Below are 17,032 nucleotides of genomic sequence, written 5' to 3' on the forward strand. Positions count from 1 at the left end.
GAAATAATTATTTTTACCTCCAGTTATGGAATTTTTTAGATAGTTAAAAAAATAACATGGTTTTATGAAGCTTTAGGTATGTATTCTTTAGGCGAGATAAACATATTAACAGAAATGTAGATAAATCATAAGAAACTCTGTAAAGAAAAATGTAAATTTTAGAGAAATATATAGGCCACTCACCTGTATGGTCATTGTGACTAAAAAAGATTATTTCATGTCAAGTGAATGTTTCTCATAAAGAAATCACTGAGGACTCAAAAAACGGATAGATTCTGAAGAGGCTCAGGTTTTTCACAAGGACTTTTGGGACAATCCGCTATGAATTATGTTATTCTAAGGTTTAATTTAGAGTTGATAGGTTATCTCATACCCAATTGAACCAAATAGCTGAGGAAACACACATTTAAAATACCAAAATATCCCCTCATAACTAAGAATAAACTTAGACACTAAAAGTGACTTTAAGCTTTCATATTTATGTGACCATGTTAGATAAAAAAAACAACATTTAGTGTAATAAAGGACTATTATTTGCTGCAGACCCTGGTCTAAAGCCACTACTACCTGTTAAATGACGAGCTCTGGGAAATACCTTTTATTTTCCTGCTTGGAACCAAGTGCTCTATAGATTTTGCATTAGCAAATTATTGCACCCTCAGGGAAGAGCATTTTGTGCACATGGTGGTGCATGATTTGGAACTTCGAGCTCCTCTAGTTTAGAACAACACAACTGTGTTGGCCTAAAAGTTTCCCTAGGGATAAAAGGAAGAAAGGACTTCTTACGTTCTTATATGTCCAAGAGTCCAAAGAGTGTATACATGGGGAGGGGGGGGTTAAGCTTTGGCAAGCACATTTTATGGCTACTTTAAGCAATGTTCTTTGTACATACTGTATTGAATGACCTGTGTGCTAAATATGCAGATTCCTTTTACATCAGTCACTTACATATTTAGAGGCCCCTGCTTGTGCAGTTTAGCACTGATGTGAGTCTATGTGAGAGATATAAACTGTACTGAAGATTTTTGTGTAATCCCGCTAAGCGCTGAAGCATGTCGAGACGAAGGATCTGTCCTCAGCTCTGATCACATATTCTACAAGAGCTGCGACAGAGGGGAAGAAGGAGAAAGATGGATAGACAGGGGGATGCTAGGGAAGAAAGGGGGAGATGAACATGAAATGAACGAGTGATGGAGAGAGAATGACAGACATAAAGCAGGGGAGCAGAGAGTGTGGAAGTAACAACAATAGAATGGAGGGCTGTATCTCAAATGGGGGGTTTTCAAGGCATCTAGGGGATGAAAAAAAATTGAGGTAAAGACAGACAGGACAGAAAGCACCAAAGAGAGATAAAAAGGCACATAAGGAGAGTGATGGTGTAGAAAGGATGACAGAGTGGGGCTGAAAAGAATGAAAGAAGAGATGAAAGAATGAGACGTTAACAGATACGTAAAATGCTCTCAGGATTGGCTTGATCTCTTATTAGTATTTTTTTTCTCTCCTCTTACTATATGTTCTTCATTCCACCTCTTGTGCATTCAGTGAGAGATCCCTCATCTAAACTGCTGCACAGAGGGAAGTGGGCCCCTCTCTAAGCATGGCGGCCCCTCAGCTGACTGGCTAATTGCAGAGATATCACTGTGTCAAATGACTAATAGAGTTTCCCTTTCCGTCGCAAATCTGCCAGCAGGAGCACGGCCACGATTTGTTTACTCTATGCCCAAGCGAGGGAATGCAATGATAGACCGTCCTTTTTATTTATTCTCAAACACAATTTCACACTGCCAGAGTGTAAGGTGTGAGAGGTGTTAGTGGAACATGCATGTGTTTATGTGTCTGCCAGTATACAAACACACACACGCGCCACTTTCCATGATGTGCCTTATATTTTGTGAAACAGTAAAAAGAGTTTGCTTTCTGCTATTTTCCTGCAGTGGAAACCGACATTTTTTGTTGACTAAAAATACTCTACCAGGCTAAAATCCAATTTTACCTTGAATTTTACTTAAAGAAGTACAACGACTTGCTGTGATACATTCTAATAAAAGCAGCGCTCTGGGCAAATTCTTTATAGGAATACCTCTGAGCCTAGTGACTGCTCAAGGACAGCAATATTGAAGGAAGCACATACATGTAGTTATTACAGATGATGCTCGGTTTAACTCTGTGATTTTTATATCTGAACAATATTGATTCTTAATCCTTATGCATAGTTTCAGAGCAGAAATTTTGACTCAGGGTAAATTAAGCATCTAGTCTGTTTCCCCTGTTAAAATTATAGTATTGACTTTTTTTTTACCTGTTTTACCATCTATATTAATCTTTTGTAATTATTTTTTTAGTAGGTGCTGATCAGGGCTCATTAAAAGACAAATCGATTTAAATGAGGAGCAATCCTGAGAGTGATTCTGTAAGAGGCTGTAAAAGACTTTATACTAAGCTTCGACTTCCAGCAGAACAACAACACTCAAAATCAGCTTAAAAATATTTGGTTGAATGGTCCAAAGTCTAGACCTGAACTGAATTGGGAATCCATTGGTGGATTTGCTGTCAGTATTTCTGTGTAAAATCTTAGGAGAAAAAAAGCTAAAAGCCTTCTGGTTAATATTGCATCAATTGGTTGTTTAACAATCTTTTGAATTAGGGGAGCTAAATACAAACATATTACACTTAACAGTCCAATATATACAGATGAAATACTTTTAAGTTTGATAAAGCGGCACATATTCATAAAAAATGTTAAAAGATGTGAATCATTCTGCAAAGCATTGTAAGTATGTTCCTGCATTGTTTTAATATGAGCAGTTGTGACACAGAAACCCATGAATTCTGTAATAGCTTTAAAGGTCAGCTAATTTGTCAGGAGACTCATTTGTCAAAGCAATCAGGAAAGACAGTTTCATACTGAATGGAAAAAGAGGGGGTGTAAAAGCTGAGTGTACATAATCCACAAGTGAAAATTCAGAATAAGTGAGGTTAAAACCTTAGTCAAGAAGACTTCCTCTCTGTCCCCTACCCTGTCTACATTTTATCCCCACTTACCTTCTTAGTTTCCTTTCACAGCCTCTCACCAAGAATATTCCTTTTCACTGGTCACAGCTCAATCTGCTGGAGAGAGAAAAGGACAGCTCTCTTTTTTCCTATGGTAGACTATTTGACCAACTCTTCTGCCTTTTGCTGTTCTTCCATTCCATCTTTTGCTCAGGGGTATGTCCTATTTGGATGTCATGTCTCTCAGTGAGTGCACAGTGAAAGTGGTATTGTTAGCCTAAAGCCCTGGCTACTAATGAGACGTTGAGAAGGACAGACTCACCATGGACACTATTTAAAGCGTATAGAGACGATTTGTCTCTGATGGGATGTACTCTGCACCATTACCTTTCTATACTCTTCCTCTCTTACTCCAACTCTTGGTCTTTTTAAGCTGCTCCCCTGTCAATTTTTAGCTGAACTATTTTTTTTGCCTTAGCAAATTTTTTGGATTTCCACATTCAGGCGGTATCAGAATGTCTCATGCAGTCAGCATTACCCATCGTTGTTCTTTTAAACCGAGAAAAGAACGTATGTCAACACGATTTTTTGATTTCTTTTTTATCAAAATAATATTAAAAAAAGGTGAAAAAAAGGGGCTTGATATGTGATTCTGTTATGGGATGTCCTTCTTAATCATGCAGCTGAAGCATGTCAGATATGTCTTTGTGTGTGTGTGTGGGTGTGTGGATGTGTGTGTGAGAGAGAGAGAGAGTGAGAGTGAGAGTGAGAGTGAGAGGGGTGAAATAGAGATACAAGAGGGCTGCGAAGGTCAAGCAAATGCCAGCTCTCAAGATAGCACTAAAGAGCAAGTTTGTTGGTCACATAATGATGAGACACTCAGCCTTGAAAGACACTCGGAGACACACAACAAGTTATTTCATTTGTGATTGCATTGTCCTTGCATGTATGCATTTATGTTAAGTGTCTTTGCTTTACGGCTTGACAAGCAGAGATGCTCTCTGATTGTGAAAAGAGGCCCATTGGTCTGTGTTAAAGTGTTAATCACATGGTCCCATATTGATTAAAAGACTATGATTTCTCTCAATTCCTGAAGAACAGATTGCGTGGTTTTACATGTGTGTGTGTGCGTGTTTTAGTGTACGGATAGCTTGGTCCAAATGACAGATGAGATGTACCTCCTTCAACAGTTTGTCTCACTACAGCCAGAGGAACAAACCCCCTAGACCCACATCAACATCTTGATTTATTGCGGATCCAGGAATGATGCAGGAAAAAGCGAAAGCTGCAAAGTCTGTGCTGCCTGTTTGCATCTATTACTATACTCATATAAGATTATCAACTCTAATGAGAAATACAGAAGCTTGGAATATATATATATATATTACAGAATTAATGGGTTTCTGTGTCACTTACATATATGTATGTTTTTTATATTCTCGAAACTTCTCCAAATAAATTTCTTTTACTCCATCATGATACTGGAACTACCTCTAAACATATTTTTCTAACACTGCAACGGATACTGGGTATAAGTTAAATCTAGCCAGAGAAGAAAAATTTTACCTACTGCATTGAGCTGTAATAAATTATATTAAATGTATGTATTCATTGTCAATAAACATTTTAGTATATATAAATATGTATTTTAATGTAATGTTAATCTACAGTTTTCAATTTACAGGCTTGTTTTTAATAACCTACTTTTCCAACCTTTCCTGCCTTTCTGTACTTCCTCTCCTTTCCTATGCTTGCCTTCTTGTCCCTTCTTCCTCTCCATCTCTTCCCCTCATTACTCTCTTCTATAGACTTGATGATGCATGTCCATAGCCACGTCCGTGACCTAAGTTATGTCCTCTGTCCGTACTTTGCCCCCATAGCACCCTCCTCCCCTGGTGTAGACTCGACCCCTTTGCAGCGAACAGGAAGTCACGGCACTGGGACAGGGAGCTACAGTCGTGGTGGGACCAACAACTATGCCACAGTGGGGCCAGGATATACTTCGAGCGCCGGCGGAGGGGGAGATGTTTATGGGTCAGACCCTTATGTTGCGGACCCCTACCGCACCCTACAATACTGCCCCTCTGTGGTGGAATCTCCTTACAGCAAGTCTGGACCAGCCCTACCACCGGAAGGAAGCCTGCAGCGTTCACCATCCATCGACTCTATACAGAAAGACCCAAGGTAGGATAAAAGCACTAATGTTCAATGAGCTCCAGTGAAAGTTTAGAAATCACACTTAATGTTGTACTAACACTATACAACAATATTTGCAAACAGGTACATTAGAAATATGTGTTTCTACCCTTTCCTAAAACAAAATTACCTTTGAAAATACAAACTTTAAACAAGTATTAAACATGTTCTTAATTAGGCCCAAAACTATATTATTGTTTTTAATCCATTTTATTTATCTAATATTCTAAGAAACTGAATGCACGTCTCCATAGCTGTAAAAAAAAAAAAAAATCCTCATAATTAGCAGAAACTTAGAAAATAACTTCAGTCTACAATAGAATAAGATTAGTCTTTGTTACTGAATTTATAGAACCTTTCAATAATATTCTTTTTTTTTTAAATTACCACATGCAGTGTGTATTATTTATTGTCAGTATTAAGCTTGAGAATAAAAATGTTCTCACAGATCCAAAAAACTATTCTTAGTGTTACCATCCTCTGGGTGAATCCTCCATTTTGATTGGCTGAAAAAAAACGTTTTGTGAGTCATCTAGAAAAACTTTCCTGCAGCAGGTTCTGTGCAAAATAAAATTTAAAATAGTCCACTCAGGCGCTTCTTGAGAGACACATATGATTTTAATGGTTAAGATAAAAAAAAAATATGACAATCGATCTAATATTTTTTTTCTTTTTTAAGTGACCGTATGAATGAGATAAAGCCTTTTAAGGTTATCATTATAAGATATGAATTGACTTAACGTAGGGAATTTCATCCCCACTTACTTCATATGTACGAGGCCAAAAAACCTAATACCTCACAGTGTGTTCCTTCCAGTCACACACCAGTTGCATTAGAAGCTCCTTTAATCTTTCTTAGTGACATGCTGGGTGTAAAAAAGCCCTACTGGGCTGCGATCACTTCAATCCTCTTGTCTCCTCAATTAAGCAAAGCTTCATCTCCATCTTTATATATATTTCACCGGACTCTTGATGTATAATTCCTTTAATTAAAAAGGGAGAGAGATAGTTAGACATGTGGATCAAATCTACTGCGATCAATTATGGAAAAAGACAAAAGAATCAGAAGATAAAGAATGAACAGGTACAGTAAAAGAGAAAAAAAAAAAACAGGACAATTTCTCCAACAGCAACAGAGTGGTCTGAAAAAGCAGTTGCCTTCATGGTCTGCCATTTTTTGCATGTTTGTTACACTTAAATGTTTCAGAATATCAAACAGATTTGAATATAGGTCAAAGACAGCACAAGTAAACACAAAATGAAGTTTTTAAAGCAAAGTTTTTTTTTTATATAATTAATTGGAAATAAAATTCAATCCTTTTTGGCCCTGTATTAAAAAAAAGTGATATCTAACCCTTTAACTGTGGTTGATCACATTTGAGTTCACTCGTTCTAGCCACACCCAGGTCTGATTACTACCACACCCATTTTCAACAAAGAAATTGCTTGAATAGGACCTGTATACTGAACCAAAAGATAATCAAAACCTAGACATCATATAGAGATAAAGGAAAAAGAAATCAGCTACAAATAAGAAATAAAGTCAGTGAGATTTACACTCTGGGAAGACTTTCACAGCAATTTCTAAATCCTCTGAACTCCAGCAAACCAGAAATTATCCACAAATAGTGAAAACATGGAACATTGGTGAACTCTCAAAGAAGCTGATTAAATTGACCCCAATAATGCAGCAATTAGTTCTCCAGGAGATAAGGCCCCACAATATCCAAAGAAGTGCAGGCCTCACTTACCTCAGTTAAGGCCGGTGTCCATGCCTCCACAGTTACAAAGAGACTGCATAAAAAAAAAAACCTAGTCCTGAGCAAAGAAACAAAAAACATTGTTTCAATTCCAACATCTTGATGATCCACAGGACAACAATAAAATATTCTCCAGAATGATGAGACGAATATAGAACTCTTCTTTAGGTGTGTCCCTTTACAGCAGTAAAACAAACATTATACTGGCAGTAAAAAATATAAATAATAAAAAAAAGCATTTTATTTTGTTGGGTTTTGACTTGTGTGGACTTCCAAAAGCTTTTTCATTCAAATATATTTATTATCTAATGTAGACACAACAGGATATATAGTTTGGGGTTATATGGTGTAATTTTTTTTTTCATTAGTAAATTAGGGGAATTTTTGTGTAACATAAAAACAAATGTAAACAGAACGGTACACATATATGCATGAAGTGCTACACTTCGAGCAATACACAAATAAATCAAATTAAATCCTTATTTTCACTTGAAAAAGTAAAAAAATGTCAAATATACTAAAAAATGAACTGGAGACTGGATGTTTTGTTCAGTTGTTAGAGAAACTCAACAGGAAAAAGAATGTGCTGATATTACGAAATATAATATTTGGAAACTTTCCCATTTCCATGCAACTTACAGATGACATACTTATTATCCTAGGCATAATTTATGAGCGTTTTTCTTTTTTGGTTTAAATTTGGTTCACTGGATATTAGCATTATCTACATAATTAGACATAGTTAAAATACGATGAAGGGAAACAGATTTAGTTGACTTCAGAAATTCTGCACATTAACACAAGCTGGAATGGGTTTAATCAACCAAATAGGTATCTAAACGTTTCATGAAACACGTATACAGAGAAAAATGTAGCAGATACAAGACGTGTCCAACTTCATACATTGAATCCAATGCAGGCTTTTCTCTGCTATATATCAATTATGTTAACTTTAATCCTTTTTGGATTTTACTGGGAGACGTTTCTGACTTCTTAGTATTCGAGCAAAGTGCAAAATAAATGCTAAAGCTTTGCAAATCTATTAAATATAATTTTCATTTTTAAAATGGGGCCTATGATCTCTTTCTGCTTAACTTTTTCATTCCGTTGCACAATCCTGTTAGTGTGCCTGATATCAATGAATTGAAGCCATGTGTTACAGTTCCCTTTGTCAGGAGGTTAAATTGCCTCCTACTCAAACTTCACTCTCACTCTTGCTGTAATTGGATCTGGCTGGGCTAACATAAAATGCTAAATGAGTTAGCAGCTATTAGAGACAAGGAATACTCTAAATGAGGGCAGAGGTTATGTGTGTGTATAATACTGTGTTTGTGTGCCAGAGGGGGTGAGATAGAGAGGAAGATGTCTCCCTAGGATGAGATTGTGTTTATTATAATTTGTTATTAGGTTTTGTGTATTATTATGTGTTAAATTGCTGAGTCCATGTCTAATTCATGATAAGTTAAAATTGAAGAACAATGGGCATAATGGTTCTGACAATTTAAAAAGGTGAGGTACCATGATTTATAATTGGATAGTAGAATAATAATAAGAGAAATAGAAAAATGTAAGGAGGAAAATAAGAAGAATGGAGGGAAAATATGTTTAGTAGAGGGGAAATTTGAAAACATAGGGAAGGTAAATGAATACAGATAAACAAAAGCAAGATAAAATTATAATTCCAGTAACTTGATTAAACAAAAGAGTTGAAAAATGTCGATGCAGATAACTTTTGATATCTTTTTTATGTGTTTCCCCTTGGCGCTTGGCTCTTTGAGAAGAGTCTCACCTCTCCTAGTTCTTTATTTTGAAATAAATCTTAAAGAATTATGTAGAGAATCCAGATTTACATAGACTCATAACCAAAAGACGCATTAATAAAAGTAAGAATTTGAAAAATTGTTGAAATAATACAGAACAGATTAAAGCATCATTAGATGATATTTAGTGAGAATCAGTGTTGAAAACAAAAGTGTAGATTTGAGATAAAGAGAAAAGACATTGGCTTGTAACACAGCAGAAACTTTTGTGTTTGTGGTTTGTTGTATTGTTTTTGATTTGATTTTATTTGTTTTAATTTATTTAATTTTTCAAAACCTTTTAACGTTGTGTTGTTTTTATAAAATTATAACTTTACCTGATATGTACATCACCTTGTGGCAGCTGTGGTTGTGTTAAAGGGCTTTTTAAACCAAGTTGAGTTGAGTTAAAGAGGAATGAAAATTAAAGGGAAAAACAGATTGACTTTAAATCACAGAAGATGGGAGTTAGGGACTGAAGATATGGATATTTGGATTATTGCTTCAAAGCTTTTAAGCTTTGGGGTGGGGGTGGGGATCATTTCCCAACCAAAAGTTAAAGAAGCTGGGTGGCAGTTTTACATTTCTAATTTAGAGATAAGATTCACTTATATATAGATTTATTCAAGCAGAAACACTGCCTCAAAAAAATGGACAGCCCTCAATTAAACCAGTCTATTTTATTACATTCATTACTGCAAACATATCTGGACAGCATTAATGTATGGTGGTAATATTACTAATGGCACAGATATTTAAAATCTAATTTAAAGCTTAATCCTAAAATAATGTCGGCTAATAAAAGTTCCTAATTTCACCCTAATTACTCAACCTCCTTCAAAACATACTTCAATTAACCAGTTAGGATTTCAGAAATAAATATTCTCAAGCACAAATGTCTGTAAATTATGGAAAAAGAAACTCCATATGCCCCATGTAAGTGTACTGTTGTAATGAAATTGCTATTTATGGTGTGCTGACATGATGTGATCTGCTATGACATGTCAATTTGACCGCTTGCTATTTATTGTCAGTGTCATTTTCGCTTAAAGCCCAAACCCACACCACTATTTCTGGAAAAGGCTTGGTTGTCAGAGGTGACTTTACAGTGCAGGGGTTCTCATGTAAGAGACATCCATGAGAAAGTAATTAATGATTTATCAATTGCAATGCCTTCAATATTACAAAAAATAAAGGCATGCTGATGTTAGTATTTGTTCAGAAGAGTGATGGCTCTTCAGACTAGTTCAGTTTTTATTATCATGAAATAGAAGATTGCGTGTATTCTTTTCTTGTGGCTTATGCAGAAGAAGATTGTTTTTGGCATACAATGGAGAATTTGCATCAAAAGTGAAAGATTAACAAGAAGAAAAAAAAAGGGTTACTAATTTCTTTGACTGGATTGCAGTGCAGCATTTCAGCACAATGGACAGCGACACAAAAGTGACGCAGATTAGTTTCTTTAACTTTCAGCACCAGAGACAGAGAAAGCATAATGCTTCAAGCATGGTGACCAAGTAGGCCTAATTTATGTATATCTTATTAAAATTGAAATAAAATATACTTTTGAGATAATTTATAACAAATCAGCAAATTGAACACATTAAGAATAGGGATGATTTTCAAGAAAAATCTAAAATATAAAGTGACAGTTTCCTCATTGCACTCAAGAGGCAAAGAATGCTTTCTTGTCTTTGTTTGATAATAATTATTTACATAGTAGTTTCTTCTGTTCACGTGGAAAAATCTGAATAATGATTTCATAATAGTGATTATGTGTATACACCCAAGAGTAACACATTTTACTGATGTTACCTAATATTTTTTTTTTTTTTTATTGAGGCATTAGAATGTCAACCCATGTGTTACCTGTTTGATATACGGGGTAGACCCCATCAGTACACCATACACCCGAAAACACACATGAGAGGAAAACTGAAGTGTCATTCAGAGAAAGATGAAGGAATGTGTTGCTAAGTGGGTAGCTCAGGCCAAGAGAGCAAGGCAGGAAAGGTGGTAAGGGTGTGACAGTCACAGGGTGAACAAGGGATCCAAAGGAAGAGAAGAGAAGGGAAAGACAGAGACAGAGGAAGGAGGACACACTCTGCTGGCTCTCAGCACAGCCCAGGGGTAATTTCCTCTCCACATGAGAAATGCATGCTGGGATATGAAATCACCTCCAAGGGAGGGTAATGATGCATTGCCAGAACCTTGGCCCTGAGGCCCAGCTGTGTAGATGCGCTAGTGTCACTGTGTGCGTGCACACACAAATCTGTGTCCTGGCCGTCATCCCTGTCTGTTCTGGGTAAATTGCCCATTGTAGTTATTTTCCTTTTTCCGAGGTGGCCTGTCAGCTTGTGCATGTGTGTATGTTTGTGCCAGTGCGTGTGTGACCTTGGGATAATAAGACTGTGTGCCTGTCCCTCTGCTTTCAGAAGGGAAACTCTATCCTAAATCTCAAGCCAAAGATGGAAAGCAAGGACAGGAAGAGAGGTTTAAAAATCAGCTTAAGTTGGCCATGGATATTAAAGGATGCATGCTCCATCAATAGATTTTTTCCTTTGCTTTGTTCAGATAGGTAGCCATGATTTGTGGGATTAAAGAAGAATGCATGCATACTTATTAGAGGTTCACTGATCAGAAGTTTTTACGGTCAATTTCAGATCCATGAGTTTAAAAAGTTGCTGCAGATATTGTAGTACTGCAATTCAAAAATGCTTTAGTAATCCTAAATGGGGATAAATTATTGCAGTAGCCTCTAATTTATTTATCTATTTATTTTAAACTAGTTGCTGTAAGTGCTGACTGCAGTAAGCAGGAAGGAACTTCTGTATTGGTCACTCTAATACCGGATCTGTAACTGAAGACTGAAGACACTTTGTTGTTGTTCAAAAACCTATGAAGAGAATGCTTGCTGTTGTCAATAATGTTCTTCGCTTTATGAAGAATTAACCTTTGTCAAATAATCTCCAGATGCTTCAGAGCAGTTCCTAGAACAGAGCCGGCCTTCTTTATTAGCTTTTTCAGCTTTTTTAGGGAATTTGCTCTGGTGCTGTTACTCCAGCAGGTGATAGCAGAAGAGATCATACTCTCCACAACAGATTTATAGAAGATATGTAGTATCTTGCTGCAAACATCGAAGGACCAAAGCTTTCTTACGAAGTAAAGTCTGCTCCATCCCTTCTTGTAGACAGCTTCACAGTTGTGTCTCAATTCAAGGTTGCTGTCCAGGTGAACACCAAGGTATTTATGCTTCTCCACCACCTCCACTCTGTCCTGGATGACATGATTAACATGATTCAGCTTGTAAAGAATAGAGTATAATGTATTTTACTCGACTTACACTTATTTGCTTACAGTAAGACTTTCTTCCGAATGTGGCATCCTAGATGAGCAGCAACATGACTTTAAAGAATGTTGTCTCCTTTCTTGAAACTTTTAACACCTTTTTTTGCTTTAACTTCATGTTAAATATCTCCTTTGTACTGAAAATGGCTTAGAGTTTTCTTTCTCAAGTTAAAAGTTTGAAATCGTAAATTATTATTGTCAGAGTGACCTGGTAGTGTTCGGTTTGGCTGTTTAAGAAAAGGTCTGAGTTTTAGTGTCTGACCCACTGATCAGGGCTGGTAAGACATTAAATTGCTGCATTACAGTCATCAGCTGAAATCTGAGATGAATCTTTGCTATTTGTAAGATTTATTTTTATAGCAGATAAAGGTTAAATGCTTATTGCCGTTGATGTATTATGTTGGTAAATAACCATAATCTTCTAATAACTAAATTATTTCGTTATTTAAGGATAATTAATGACATTAGGGTTTCTTTCATCTAAATTCAATCCTCTTTACTGACATTTACAGGAACATACTGTAATGTACATGAGAAATAAGTATTATTATGAGATTATTTCACTCTGTCACGCTAAGCAATTTTGTGGGAGAAATGCCTTCCATTCCTCTTCCTCCTACCCTCCCTGCGTTGGTCTCTGATGGTATTTGGGAAGGATTATATGAAAATGTCACAGCAGCAGAATTACTGTATATCTTCTCACCACACTGTGCTTCATCTTGCTTCCTTTTAAGCTCTTACTTGAGAGCATCACAGCCTAATGCTTAAAAATACACAGAGAACATCACTCTGGTAAAATGAAGTCATATATGTAGTTGTCAATGTTATTGATAAACGGTTCTATTTACATATGCATATTAATTGAATTTGATGAGAAATAGAAAATATTGAAATGGAATATTTTCAGATAAACATAGTTTGTATCTTAAATGAAGTTGTCTTATTTCTGTGTGTGTTTGCATTTTGAGGCCAGTTAAAATATTCTATTCTTGACATATTCATCTGTATATGGAAAACTGTGTGAATGCTAATGGTGTTTTACTTTGAGAAATGCATGTCAGCTTTGATATCCATTAAATATCACGTTCTTTTTTCTTTAAACAACAACTTCAAGCAAATATGCTGCAGTTGTAAAAGAATCTCTGGGCTGGATGCAGATCTAAAGGTCAATAAGTTGTGCATCTCTTGTGCTGGAGAAGGAAGTTGACCTTTCAGCTGGATTGCTGGATGAAATCACTTTGCAGGCTGATTAAGTACTGGCCAGCAAACTAAAAAAAAAAGCTGAATTTGACAGAAGTAAATCGACCAGCACATCTTGAGCAGTTTTAAAGAATTTGGGTTTGTTAAATGTATCCTCACAGAGAAACAAAAAAAAAAATTTATCATTGTTTCTGCTTTCATTTGAACTTATACCTGTGATAGCTTCTGAAATAATACCATTTATCTGTGCAGCTGTATCAGTATTCACCAGCTGCATTGGCACAAAAGCACCTCTATATTGCAATTATCTCAGAATACAGCCTGTGGAAGTACACATACTAAAGTGTAACACTTAGTGCCCACTCACAGCCATGCACGCATAAACCCACGGAAGCTCAAGTCAATATTAGTTGCAGTCAAATCTTTTCTTTGTCGCACTAATTAAAGGAGGCTACAGTAGCAGGTGTTTCCAAACTGGACCTTAAAGAGAGAAAATTGCAACCTCAAATGAGCGTTTATGCTTGACATAATACGCTGTATAATTAGCCGTCTATCCAACACTGAGACAGAATACAGGAACTAGGTGTGTAATAGGTGTTTGTAGACCCTGATTTAAAAGAAAAAGAGTCTTATGTTAGTCAGCAAACATTCAAAGTGTCAGCTGTCTCCCTTGGGGCGTAAGTAAACCAGCAAACCTCTTAAGTAATAAGGCCTTGGGGTCAGGCCTCTTGAGCAGAGTGAAGTGGAAGAAGCTCTGAAACATCCTTTCTTAGCTTCTTTCACTACAACGGCATGAGTACAGAAATAAGGCAGAGCAGACATCAAATCATAATTATTTAGAGGTATCATTCAATTGTGCATTTCTGTTTTTTTTATTGTATTACAGTACAAAAGGTTACAGAGATTATCTTAAAAGTATTCTTGATTCACGAGATTTTAACTCGGGTTACTTCCCGACCTTGGATCCTGCTGGATGGAGTTTGCATGTTCTCCTCATGCATGCATGGGCTCTTCCTGGGTACGCTAGCTTCCTCCCACAGTTCAAAAACATGACTACTGTATTAAGTGGTGTTTCTAAAATACCCTTGGGTATGAATGTGTTTGGTTGTGTGTCTCTGTGTTGCTCTGCAATGGACTTGCAACCTGCCCAGGTTTGCCCCAGTCTTCACCCATAGACTGCTGAGGTTAGGCACCTCCCTGACTCTGAAAGGCAAGCAATGAGAGATGGATGGATAGATGCTTTTAGCTTAATACTCATTCATATGTGGAATTCTTTGTTTGATGAAGTAGATGTTAGATAGGACCAAAGAAAATAGGATATTTTTCAACACAAGGAAAATACAACCATGGGAAAAACTGCTGACTAGATACTTGTACATCGGATGTCTAAAAAATTTCAATAACTTATGGTCCATAGTTCTGTATCTAGTTTGTGGATTTATCTAAGTTTATATTGGAGATCATTAGATATGTAAAATTATGGCTTGATTAAAACAGTACGTCATATTTGATTATATATATATATATATATATATATATATATATATATATATATATATATATATATATATACCCTGAATGATAGAAATAGAGTATATGTAAATTTCAAATATACATATACTCATAATTTCAAATGTTATTTTCAAAATCATGCTAAAAATTGTTTAAAGTTATTATTAAATTAAATATTTTTAAGTAATACTAAACATGTACCTAAACATGTACAGTGAATGATGAATATGAATGGCTTTCATTGGAGCATTAGCATATATCTTCAACACAAAAACAGAACATTTTTAGTGTATTCAAGAACATTGCAAATTATTACCAATAATTATTATGATAGCATTGATGAAAAGTAAAATAGAAACATAGTGAGAAATTATAAAAATAGTAATTTAGTATTTTAGACAGATGTATTGCCAATATGTTACATGGTAAGAGGAGGCTAAGTCATCCCTAATAGAAATCATGATGAGGAGGAAACAATTTATATACATTTTTAATTACACTCTTTGTTATTTCTCTTTTTGCCACAAACTGACCAGTGACCATTTATGATCTTTTTTTCCCCAGCTTTTATTGCCATTACACTGTGACTCTCTGCATTTAACACATCCCCTTGGGGAGCAGTGTGCACTAACCACTAGACCACCACTCCCCCTCTCTTACTGTTGTTAATGTTACTGTTGTTCTCAGTGAGAAATAAACATTTTCAAAAAATAATCTCAAAATGAAAAAAAAGGCTTCTTATACTCTGCATTAAAACTTCACACAGCATATTATCAAGAGAAAGATGAGATACAGACCCGCTGCAGACGAGTCAAAGGCTGTGATTAAAGCAGTTCCTTAACACCTCAGCTTTTTGTTTTTATTGTTTATTTTTAATTTATTATTTTCATTTAAGTGGAAATATTTGGTTTTCATCAATGGAAAGCAATGTGAATTATTAAACCCCTTTTTAAATTAGTTAATATCACATATGAGCACCACATGTTTTGGTAATTACCATAATTAACTTACTGTATGGCTTAGCTGATGTTCATCATTAAAATTAACAGTCAACACTCACTGGTCTTTTGATTAGTTCAAGCGACCTTTTCTTGATTAACTAGAGAAATACACAGGCAGACAGACAGACAGACTGACTTGCTGACTGAATGACTGAGAGCTCTCTTAATCATGATTATGTGAATTATATTTTTGCTTGAACTTGGAAAGTGCTGTTATATGATAAACACTCCAATAAATAGATACATAAATAAAAATATAAATTCTGCATTGGAACATTTTATTGTTTTTCCACCAGCAGTATGTACTCTAAGGTAATTACACTCAATGTTGAGGCAACAAACACAAAATAGAATGCCATGCGGAGTGCTATTAACAAGTAAAATCTGAATAATTCTAAAGAATCTGAATTGAGTAAGTGGTTAAAAAAAGAGTCTTTTTCTTCTAACTCACCCATTTTCGATGTCACACAGTGATACTTTTCTTGATTTAAGGTCCTTTCTCTACAATAATATTTCAAAAATGAGGTACTTTTTTAACTAAAGTATTCCCTTAGTATTTCTAATTACGAGATATTGACAGAAGCATAAAAATAATTGAATCAAATAAAACTCAAGCATCTACTGCTCACTGTGCAATATTGTACTACAAAAAAAAATGTTGATTGTTGTAATTGTCTTGCCTAATTATCTTAGGATGATCGTGTTTTGATTTGCAAAAGGAAAACCTTGACCTCAAGATGGTTTAACATTAATGATATTACTTTCCTGTTGAAGAAGTTTCCAAAAATCCAAGGTACCTTTACTTTCCTTTGTTTCCACTCTTCCCATTCCTCCCAAACAAGCTCAGTGGGGTTTATGTCCACAGGATTACTAGCTACTCCATCTTTTTAAGCTTACCATCTTGTTCTTTTTTTCACTGAAGTAGTTCTAACATGCCTTGGACCCGTGCTTTGGTTCATTATGTTGCTGTAAGATGAATCCGTGACCATGGAAATGCATACCAGAGGGTACTGCATGCTACTGTAAACAGTCATTTTGGTTAAGCATGCCTCTTACTCTGTACTAGTGAGTGATATTGGATCCAGCAACAGAACCCCAGACTATCACACCTTATCCTTCATAGTTCACAGCTTATATCACACATGGTGAACCATATTTTCATCTCCTTAACAGCATCCCAAGATCCTGATTGGTCGACCCAAGAATTTTCAATTTGTTTCATCAG

At 35.7% G+C, this 17,032-nt stretch overlaps 1 protein-coding gene across 5 annotated transcripts in view; it reads left to right on the forward strand.

The window, feature by feature from the left end:
• Nucleotides 1–17,032, forward strand: part of ctnnd2a (catenin (cadherin-associated protein), delta 2a) — a 300,110-nt gene that overhangs the window by 163,613 nt on the left and 119,465 nt on the right. For 3 of the 5 annotated variants that reach the window (XM_038286754.1, XM_038286751.1, XM_038286752.1), the window contains exon 12: nt 4,800–5,175. In XM_038286754.1, the coding sequence (XP_038142682.1) occupies nt 4,800–5,175 (376 nt within the window). The remainder of the gene's footprint in view (nt 1–4,799; nt 5,176–17,032) is intronic. The other 2 variants (XM_038286753.1, XM_038286755.1) reach the window with 1 other exon arrangement.

This window comes from Cyprinodon tularosa, unplaced genomic scaffold, assembly GCF_016077235.1.
Source record: "Cyprinodon tularosa strain WSP-4 unplaced genomic scaffold, ASM1607723v1 ctg23, whole genome shotgun sequence".
NCBI lineage: Eukaryota > Metazoa > Chordata > Actinopteri > Cyprinodontiformes > Cyprinodontidae > Cyprinodon > Cyprinodon tularosa.